This window comes from Pristis pectinata, chromosome 1 (assembly GCF_009764475.1).
Source record: "Pristis pectinata isolate sPriPec2 chromosome 1, sPriPec2.1.pri, whole genome shotgun sequence".
NCBI lineage: Eukaryota > Metazoa > Chordata > Chondrichthyes > Rhinopristiformes > Pristidae > Pristis > Pristis pectinata.
Genome location: NC_067405.1, coordinates 108,540,588 through 108,552,147, shown reverse-complemented (window position 1 = coordinate 108,552,147; position 11,560 = coordinate 108,540,588). Strand labels below are relative to the sequence as shown.

General features: G+C 36.8%; 1 protein-coding gene across 2 annotated transcripts in view; it reads left to right on the top strand.

Annotated features, from left to right (window-relative positions):
• Positions 1-303: 303 nt before the first annotated feature.
• Positions 304-11,560, top strand: part of ctage5 (CTAGE family, member 5) — a 48,568-nt gene continuing 37,311 nt past the window's right edge. The window contains exons 1-6 of one of the 2 annotated variants that reach the window (XM_052042350.1): positions 304-397; positions 856-1,015; positions 2,339-2,472; positions 3,615-3,701; positions 4,214-4,379; positions 11,107-11,499. In XM_052042350.1, the coding sequence (XP_051898310.1) occupies positions 904-1,015; positions 2,339-2,472; positions 3,615-3,701; positions 4,214-4,379; positions 11,107-11,499 (892 nt within the window). In that variant the 5' untranslated portion in view covers positions 304-397; positions 856-903. Of the gene's footprint in view, positions 398-777; positions 1,016-2,338; positions 2,473-3,614; positions 3,702-4,213; positions 4,380-11,106; positions 11,500-11,560 lie in introns of those variants that run through there. The other variant, XM_052042277.1, reaches the window with a different exon arrangement.

Sequence of the window (11,560 nt, the reverse complement as noted above, 5' to 3'; positions counted from 1 at the left end):
TGCCCTGATAGATAATTAACAGACAGGCCAGACCTTGTTAGTGAGTTCAAAAGTTTCTAAAGTACGCCAAGTGTCTCAGTATCAACAATATGTATTAAGAACACGAAGTAAGAGAAACTAGTTTTCATTAGGATAGCAGGGTGGGCAGCAAATAAGGGCAATGAATGACCCTGAAAAATCTGCTTTTGATGCAGTCCAGGTTTTGGGTGGGGCTTGGGTAAATTGTTCAGACGGGAATGTCCAAGGGAAACACGTCAACATAAGCCATGGACAACACTGCAGCTCACCGATTAGTGTCAGCGTCATGGACCGGCCCGACCATCTGGACGTCTACCGTTTAATGATGTTTCTGTTCAACGTTCTGTGCTAAACTCCTGTTAGATCTGCAGCTATCACTGTAAATCCGAATAAAGCCAGAGTCACAGAAAGCCACAAATCTGTAACAATTCTCACAATATTTGGCACTTTTTAACCAACAGGCGAAACAATCCAATAGTTTAGTCACATGACTTGATGGTGGTAAATGAAGCATGATAAGTCAATAACTCTGACCATTATTTTTAAATTGTTATAACTAACCTAAGTTCCTTAACGTTGCTGGACTGGGCAATTCATTACAGATACCTCCCAAACGTTCAAGGTTTGATGATTTACCCAGGCAAATCACCTTTTTATAGTGAGTTAATCATTAAACTCCAGACTGTGCCCCGCAGTCCAAGGACATGTCGTAATTTTCCTTTAAAATTATAACTATAGCTTTTCAAAGGACAACGGGGGTTACATTTGTTTATTTTGTGGTGGGGGGCGGTATCAACTGGCTGTAACAGGAGCCTTTATTTCTTATTCCCATCTCAGCATCTGCCTGCCCAAACTGGAGAAGATACATAGGAAGTGCAGTTCAACATGGCGCTAGCTGCAGCCCTCAGCACTTTACTTCTGATCCTGCAATTGATCCCAAGCCTCATGGTTTCCAAACTATCTGACTTTAAAGTATGTGGAGATCCTGAATGCGAAAGTAAGTGACGTTCCACAATGTTAAGCGCTGATTAAGGAAAGCATATTGTTTTCAGGATTGATTGAGATTAATAATGCCGCATGCCGAGTTTTGACATATTAAGACCATACAGCTCTCCACCGTGTCACACTGTTTTCCCAGATGATTTCTGGCTCTAGCTCAGACCTGAAATTCCATTCCAGCTGTTGATTGGGCTGACATCAATGTCAAATTTGCTCTTTTATTGTTTGAGCATATGGTGCCTTGTCCTACACTCATGCTTGTACTTGAAGTAATCATGTTTTCCTGTACTGCAACTTTTTTTGTCATCTTCCATAGTCTTGCATCTTTACTATGATATTTAAAGGTCTAAGATTTCCCTAACTCCAGAGATTAGACTTGTGTTTGTGCTCAATCATGGCCAGTTCCTACTGGTTTCAAGACCAAAAGTGAACATGGTATTCTCTGAGAATTAATTTCCTTGAGTAGTCTTTCAATGGGGGTGAACCTCCTTAGACTTTTTCTTACTGTGCTACCCCTGTTTTCATGTTTAAATAGGTTCCACTTGAGTTTTAGAGCAGAGAGAGATGCACCTCAAAGTGATTTACTATCTATGTATGATTTTCCTGGAGAATTTCCCATTTGGTGCGTGGATTGATTTTGTTCTATGATTATTACATGTTGATCTTATACCTGAAACCTAGATTGTCAGCTTAGCCTCAATTTTTGTGTCACTACTTAAGCAGTATTGATGTCACCCTTTTTCTCCCCATGCTATTTGCAGTACTTTATGCTCATCAAAAATAAAAAGAGATAATGCTGGAAACAATCAGTTTATGTTTCAGGTCAAAGATGCATCATCAAACTGATCCTCTTTCCATTGATGCTGCCTGACTTGATGAGTGTTTCTCGCATTTTCTGCTTTTATGACAGATATCCAGCATCTGCAGTTTTTTGATTTCCCTTTGTGCTCATTCCTTCATGAAACACATTGAAACCTATTTTAATTGTTAAAAGATTCCTTTGGGTTGTTGATTCGCAACTGACTTGTTCCACCCACTTATATTTTATGTGAATTATTTCAAAGAATCAGATTACTTAACAGATTCAACTATCCTTTCTGGTTTGGTAAGTCCAGATGTACCAGAAAAACAAATTGATTCTTTGGATTATGTTAAAGCATACACAAGGACAAATTGTCCTATCTAATAATTTATATCATACAAAAATAACCATTCAAACAGTTGTTTGAATAGATAGCTTAAACTTTTAATATTATTTGAATTAAATTTATTTTCCTTTTTTTGTAACTTTTTGACCAAATTACCCTTGATATTTATACAGGATACCTGAGTAGAGTAACAGCTACATTGGATTACACAGGTCGTGACTGTAGATTCCTTACTTTTAAGCACGGAGACTCCATATTTGTTTATCTTAAACTGACTGGGAAAAGAGCTGATTTATGGGCTGGAAGTGTAAGTATTCTGTGATCTGTTATTTTGTTCCAGAATATATTGCATCCATTTTTTGTGAATTAATAACCAATTGAATCAATTTTTTTCTTCTGGGCTGTCCTATTGATAGACATAGGAAGTACATCATGTACTCAGACCTTCTTTCTCTGTAACATTCCCCAGATCTACAACAACTTTATTTTGCATTTTAAAATAAACTTATGGTTAAGATATCAAAACCTTCCAATGTATCACACAGGAGAATAATTGGATGAAAATATCAAGCAGAATATTAGTATGGGTGACTATAGGGATTATAAAAGAGGTAGGAACAGATGTAGAGGCAGAGGGGTTTGTAAAGAAATTCCATGGATGAAAGCACAGCTGCCAACAGTGAGGCTACAGGGACTGGGGGTACACAAGACGTCAGAATTGGGAGCAGAGTTCATAAAGCTACACATTTTCCAGACAATTGGATGTTACTCCTGTTAATTGCCAAACACATTTTTATTTCATTTTCTTTTAAAAAAGTAAATGGTATAATAACTTTTCCAGTAAACCCATTGAATGCAAAGGGAATGGGAGGTGTTCAAGCACTCTGGACCTTGGCTCTGGCTGCAAACCACCCATGTTCCTGACCCCTGGTGTTCCAGCCCTCCGTCCTGGCTCCAGCCACACATGCAGCCCACAGTCCGGACCAAGGCTCCAGCTGTACACCCCACTTGTACTCTGGGCCGCCGGCTCATGTTCTGGACTAATGAGTGAGGCAGATGCCAGACCAACAGTATTTCCAAACAATTGGATGCTGGGTTATCAGAGTTTTGTGTAAAAGCTGCTTTTATTGAAGAACGTGAATCCCAGCAAAATTTATTTCTGTGATCGATTATCTATTCAGTGGACCTACATAATCCTAAAAGTTCTGTTAAAATATTTGGTTTGTACATAGTTAATGCAAAACAAGTATGTATTGTCATGCTTTCAATATTGGAGATTATTTACTGCATTTTAACTGAGCGTATACAGTACATCTCATAATAGAATAAACACTCCAGACCTTTGTATTTTTTTTTGGCACTAACAATGCAGTCACATAACATGCAGACCTTTATATGATCTTTCAATGGATCCCAAGATTACTTGTAATATTGTTAATTCTATTTCAGATAGAGAAGCAATTTGGGTATTTTCCAAAGGATGCAGTTAGAGTTGAGGAAGTCATAACATCAACTGAAATAGAACTACCAACCAAGGTAGCCGTTCAATTGATATAACAATGCTTTATATAGTTAATGTATCCATAAATATGTTACATACTTTTTAAACATAGGAGATTTTGGATCTATTCGAACAACTATTACTCATGAGAGAAGGTTTGGTTTGGAGTAGAGTGCTTGTGAATCATTACTCATGGTATAGTGATCCTGATTGATTGTTTGTTATTTTGATGAACTAAATCAAGCTAATTTGCTACTTCTGAGCATTTAATCCCGAAAATGAATTGTCTTATTCGGAATGTTCCTTATTAATTTCATGTTAGAATATCTTAAACTGCCAATTTTGACTTGAAATGCTTTGCTTTCCCCTTTATTTATTTGTGTGCAGTTATTCCACAGCGAATCTGTTGCTCCTAAGTAAAATAATACCCACATAAAAGCAGCTCTTGATTTAAAATAATCCCACACAGAATTACTGAATAACAAAAAGTTATCAAAGTATCCTGAATGGGAAGTGCAAACTAAATACTTAACATTTATTCTTTCAGGAAAGTGATTTCCTTTGCCTTAATGAAGAAGATTATCACATCGATAATGAAGAAAATGATTCAGTGATTAGTGAATATGGAGAAAACTCATTTTCAATGCCAGAAGAAAGAAAAGCCACATTAGGACACGAAACTAAGCCTAATAAAAACAACCAGGTTTACGAAGGTAATTCTGCCAAGACTGAACCTGTGGACAATTTAGTCAATCATTATAAAAAACAGATTCAAGGAACACATCATACCACAGAGCTAGAAATTAACTCTGGTAAAGAGCAACTTCAAAAAAGTCTAGCACCTGATGAGAAGGTACAAACAGATGAATTTCTTTCACCAGCTGATCATCAGAATCAATTAAATGATGAAAGTGGCTCCAGACATACAGATAATAATGAATTGAACCTATTCAATCTTCCTGAATCTGTGCATAATGAAAATATTGGTGCAGAAAAGGATGAACATCCAGGGCAAGAAATCAGTAAAGATAATCCTATTACAATGGAAAGTAATGAAGTATCTAAATTTGTGTCAGAGGGATCTGATTGGATTGGATCTAGAATTAGTGGGTGGTTTGGTCTGGAAAGTAATAAGGATGAAAAGGTTGTGGAACCAACTGACCAGTCTATACAGCTAAACTCTTTTAAAAGTCGAAAAATTCCATTAGACAATGATGAGGACGCTGTATTGTCAGAAGAGGGAGATAAAAATGTGTATTATGAGGATAAAGGAATTCTTGGTTCTGGAATGTCAGGTTGGATTGGGGGTTTGTCACAATTGTTAAATTTCAACAGTGACTTACCAGATGAGGTTTTATCTTCCGAAGAAGCTGAAAAGAATAAGCATGAAAATACAAAATCGTATCTTGCTGATGATTCAACAGACCCAAGTAAAACTTCAGTAACTCAGTCAGGAAACAAAATGTCTGAACATTCAGTAGTAGATGATTCAAGCCTAAAATACAGTCAATCAGAAAATGTTGACAAAGGTAATCAAAACTTAATGAGTAATGTTCAATCTTTGTTTGGTATAAGTGACAAATTATGGTTTGGGCAAATCAGTGATGCTAAGAATTCAGACATATCAGAAGAAACAAAAGTTGCCAGGGAAGAAAGTGGAAATGATAATGACCAGTCAGAATCCTGGTGGGTTAATTTGAATGCAGTAAGTGATATATTCAGATTTGGTGGTGATAGCGGGGGTCAGACTTTCGGAACCTCAGAAGAAACACAAAATTTTGATGGAAGTGAAAGGAATCCAGGAGCTACAGGTGAATCAAATTCACAATGGTCTCCCTTTAGCTTAAGTGAGATGTTAGGCTTTGGTCAAGGAAATGAAGATCAGGTTTCTTCCTTACCAGACAAAACTAAAGAAACCATTATTGAAAATAGCAAGGAAACTACATTGGATGTGGGTAGATCAAAATCACAAAAGGTTACCTTTGGTTTAAAAGATATATTAATGTTTGATCAAACCAATGAAGGTCATTTCGATTCCAACCCACTAGAAGAAAAAAAGAAACACACCATTAGGGATAAGAAAAAAGACACAATGAATGCCAAGTCTGAAGAGAGTTCTTCCACATTGAAATCAGTTATAAGTAGAGTTGCATCAATGACTGGTTCATTAATAAATGAAGACACAATTCAGTCACCAAAACAATGTCTAAATATGGTGGAGAATGATGTCACCTGTCAGTCTGAATACTTGCAGCAATCTGAGAAGGAACATAGGGAAACAAAGATTGAAAGTGCACAATCAACACTTACTATGAATGGGTTAAAAAACAGTTTTGATGGCAAAACATCAAACTTACAAGGTGTTCAGGAATCAGAAGAGAAAAATTTAATACCAGATTCAGATTTCTTGGGTCATAATAAACCATTGACACAGGAAAGTCTCCATAAAGACAAAAGTTTGCAAGGACATTTGATGTATACTTCAGAAATTAAGCAACATATTTCAGATGATACAAAGACTGTGCCATATGAAAATCTACATTCTGGAGAAAAACTACATGGTGAACAGGAGGTTTTGCATCTAACCCCAGAAGTGCAACAGATTACTATCATGAATAAACATGACGCTTTAGCACCAGGAAGTTTTTCTGAAGAAGAACAACGTTTAACAATGCAATCCAAATGGGCATCTAATAAAGAACCAGGTTCAGAAACTACACTTCTTACAGTGGCAGATAATGCAGACCATTCAGTGTGGGATAAATTGCAAGTTGAAGGTGATGTTTCACAAGGTAATTTAGTATCCAGACCGAAATCAGAACAACTTGCTTCAAATGCAACTGATTCTATGTCAGTGAATAAGTTGCAGGATGTAAAAAAGTTCTCACAAGAACAGGTAATAAGTTCAGACTTACAACAGAATCCTATTACAGATAATGATCAGCATCGAGCAGAGGAAAAATTACACCGTAAGCAACAAACCTCACAACAGGAAGATGTTATACCAGCCTTGGAAGTTGAACAGCTTGATGCTTCAGGTAACAACAAGCTTTTATCACAGACACAAACTGATAATGAACAGCAAAACTTCAGTTTTGAATTTAATGAAATTCCTCTCTCTAGTCAAGTTATCCCATCTTCACAGAATGAATTAAATAATGAAGAAGCCTTTACATATGCTACAGATTTAACCTCAGCAAAAGGGCAAACTTCAGACCATTATAATTTGTTGTCTGAGAAGGATAAAAAACAAGAAATGTCTCAACTAAATAGGGATGATAAAGGGGTCATAGCTACAAATGTCAATGATCCTTCATTAGAAAAACAATTGTATGATGAAACATGGCAGGTACAAACTGTGCAGCAGGTTTCAGATCATACTAGGGATCTGTCAAAAGAAAAAACATCTGGTGACAGAAATGCCTTGCAGCACCAAACTTTAACATTAGGTTCTGAATCCAATCAGCATACTTCAGATCATAGTGAATGCTTGCACGGAGAAGAACCTGTCACGAAAGAATGTCAGCTCTTAAAATCAGCAACTAATGAGCTTGTTTCAGATGCTGAAAACCCCTTTTCGCTGAAAATGTGTGACGAACAAAACTTGCAAGTAAAACGAGCAACTTCTAGTTCAGAACCTGAGTGGCTTCCTACTTCAGAACAAGGGGAAGACTCTTTTTCTGAAAATTTGCATGTTAATGAAGATATTCTCCAGACAAATGTTTTGATACATACTGTCTCAGATAAAAGCAAATTTCTGGTGAAGGAAAAGTTTAATGACAAAGACTGTGTTTCACAGAAACAGTGTATAATGTCAGATTTTAAATCGGGAAAGCACACTATAACAGAAAATGCGGAATCCTTGGAGAAGGACAAAACTCACAACGAAGAACAAACTTTACCACACCATGTATCAAATTCACAACCTGAAGAGAGAACAGTTTCATATAATGACAAAACCCTGAACCAAGAAAACTCTTCCTATCGACAAAACATTATGGAAGATAAAGGGGTATATTTAGAATCAGAAAATCAATTTGTTGATTTAGATTCCACAGTAGATTCATCAGAGGAAGAAACAACTGCATCTCTCATCAGTGCCACCACTACAAGCACTGAAAAAAGTAACAAGGTGCATGGTTCTCTGGAAACTGAAGCTATAGTAGAATTTTTGAATTCATTGCCTTCTGAGGATGCGAATCCCCCTGCAGTACTTTCTAGTAAACATCAAGACACTGATACTAAAATTAAGCCACAGCATGTCATCAAAGAAACAAAATATAAAATAAATGATGACTATGCAGAAACTGATAACATGAGTAATGAAGGAACAACACAGTTTTCCACTGAATCCACTTCTGCAAACTTACAGAAGGATGATACACACAGTAATTCTGAACAGCTGATAATGACTTCTGTTCATGAAAGGAAAGAGTCAAGCAAACAAAGTGCAGAAGTTGATACCAGTCCAGATGCCACCGCTGAAAATATACATGGAACCATTTCTACAAGTCAACCTGAAACTGGTGCTGAAGAAGAATCACTGACATCAAAAGGTATAGAATCCAGTGACTGCCAAGATAGTGCTTCTGCATTCCAGGGAATAGGGTCACTTCTAGGTTAAGTGAAAATCCAGCTTAAGAGGTTCAGAGTAAAATGTACATCTGTTGACGGCACACACCTCCTTAATGACCTTAACTTTTTGAGAAAACACATGATATCGGCACAGCTACAGTCTTTGGAAAGATACTTTCAAAAAGTCAGGCTCATACAATTGGAAGAGACTCTTGAGGATCTAGAGAATGAGAAAAGATTACAATAGAACTCCAATAATCTGCCACCCTAGGGGCTTTGGTGGTGACCGACCAGCAGATCCTTTGGGCAATTGGATATTACTGCTGTTAATACCCCAACACACTTTTAATTCATATTTTTAAAAATAATACACAGTAGTTTAATCATTTTTCCAGTGAACTCAGTCACAAGGGGAGTGCAGGAAATGGGGACGTGGTGAGTTTAAAGTGAGTGTGGAACCAGGGCCCTCTTTAGTTTGAAGGGAATGTAAGAAATGGGACTGCAAGGAATTCAAAGCGAGCATGGAAAATAGGACCCTGGTGAGTTTAAAGGGAGCACGGCAAAAGGGACTCCACTGATTTTTAAAAGGAGTGTAGAAAACAAAATGTGATGAGCCAGATTCCAAACCATCAGGATTTCTGAACAATTGGATACCAGATTATTGGAGTTTTATTTGTAAAGGTTTAAATGATATTCTGCACAAAGTAAACTTTTTAAAGGGGTGTCTAACAAAAGAAAGACCTCTAATATGACAAGAATGAAGCAAATATTGAATATAGGGTGAAAGCAAGGGAACATATAGAAATGTTACAAAAGCTACTAGATATTTCTGCCACCAAAATGAAAATGCACCTCAAATGTCACTAGATCAGGTATAATCAAAAGTATTGGGAGTTGACTTCATGGGAATAGTACATTTTGTGTCTTTTAAAAGACAAGAGTAACCACTCTTTGTTTAATTTGTTTTTGATTTGCATTTTGAATCCCTATTTGTGATGGTTTATCATTTGAAGTGGAAAACTTGTACACAATGGTAGCATCAGTTCCAGGTCAGGTATAACAGTGACCTACAGCATTCCAAACTATGTGCCTTAACTCTAATATCCCAGTATCGGAAGACCTCTCCTCACACAATAGTGATTTTTTTTCCCCCAATCTTTCATATCAGGTATTCTCTAATTAATTCACTTGGCAGCTTACTGGTATAGAACACAATGTACATGACTGGTGTGCAACTCAGCTGTCATTTGTTCAAGAATCATAATTATCAAAGATACTGGCATTGAATTTAATGTATTTTCTTCCAGTCTAACATTGTGACTCCTGCTGGCTGTGGTTCCACAGTTACCACAGATCCCAAACTATGAATGAAGATGGTCAAATGCGAGGTAATCGCAGCTAAATATAATCCTGTTCTCACATTATCAACCACTTATGTGCTACATAAGTGTTGATCGAGACCAAGAGGCCTGGAAAATTTCCTCTACTCTACTGCAGAGGCTTGAAGACAAGAAATGCCTTCATTGCCATTTCAGTCAAGGTCTGCTCACCCTGCAAAGGCTAGCAATTGAAACTGAAGTTTTCATCTTACAGCTAAATGTGGGGAAAGAGATGACTTGACATGATCTTAAAAGATCAGAGAATTTGGCATTTTAAATATTCAGGAAATTCAGACTTAAGGAACATTTCAAATTCAAAGGAAGCATAATGCATTGGAACAGATGTGCAGCAGTGAAACCTGGCTTTACATATGAAGCGCACTGTTTTGGCCATGTCTCTATATAAAAAAAATGTCAAACAAAGGACAATCCTTTCCTATCGGAGTGGTGGGTAAGTCAGAAAAGGCCACGTCATTCTGTTGGTAGGTCGGATAGTGAAACTGCCGAAAATCCAGAAGTAGATTAACCAAAAGCAAAATATTGAGGATGCTAGAAATCTGAAATAAAACATTAAATACAGGTTGGGTAACATATGTGAGGGGAGAAACGATAAAAGTTTCAGGTCAGTGACTTTTCATAACAATGAGAAAAGTTGGAGACTTAAAAAAAAAATTAGTTGTGGAGAAAGGAAGGATAGGCAGAGAGAACAAAAGGTGAGTTGTAGTGGTCAATAGACTATGCAAAATTTTAACTTGTAACTAGCAGCCTTATAAATAATCCAGGATGTACAGAACATAAATGTAGTCTTTTAATCATTTGTGCTTTGCTTAGTACCAACATTTATTCATCAGCATCGTTTATGGGAATTCAGGTTTGAGTATAGTGGGAAATCCTGTAAAGCCTCCAACATCTGTGCTGAAATTCCCAAGGGCACAATCTGCACCTTGTATCATCCTGGATGAAACTGAATGGGAGGACATGCTCGTGAGGCTGAATACCTTCTATTTCTGTGTACCTCCTTACATAGTTATATCAACTGAACTTCCTTATAAAGCCTGTAGCAACAAACCAAATATTGCAAAGGAAAATTAAAACAAAAAAAATAAAGAGCGAAGGCAACGCACAGTAACTCTTAAAACCTCAAAAGTCAAATTAAGTGGTTCAGGGTGACAAACTATAACAGTTGTAACATTTGATATTTTATTTATGGTCACCTTTTTTTCCAGTTTTATTAAAATTAGTTAGAATTGTATATTTTAGTTATTGTTTACCTCATAGTTGCTGAATAAAAGCAGTATTTATTTTTAATTCATCATGTCTATATCAGATGGTGTAATGCACCACAAAAGTACCTGTACAATACTTTCCAGAATTTTTGCTGTCAACTTTTAGATCGTTCAAATAAGGGTAAGCATCTGAACACCTCTATCATCATATCTTTGCAAATACCAGGAGGCCAGAAATAATTTAATTCTTTATCTTGCAGATGTTTTCAGTTCAGGTAACACTTCAAACACTAGAGTTACAAGCAAAGAGCAAATTTCAGAAGTTTTTGAAAAATCTGTTCAAATGAACAAGCATGTGCAGGAGCAGAAGGGGACCAAGGACATTACCTCGGACATAACGGAGAGACAAGTGCGGGAAACACTGACCGGGAACCTGTCAGACAAAATAACTGATTCAGAGAAAACAACTGTCGAGGCTGTAGTGGAAAGTAAATTAGGAAATCAATTACAGAAGAAATCACAGGATATAAGAACTAAGGAAAGTAGTTACTACCAGACCGAAGAGAAAACAATATCTGCACATTTAAGTGAGGTTAAAAAGCCAACAGTAACTGATGATCCAAGAGTTGGAACACCAACTGACAATGACATTGGTGAGTGTAAAGTACAAAACCATTAGTGTGCACAGTAAAGTTTAAAGACAATGTTTTTCAT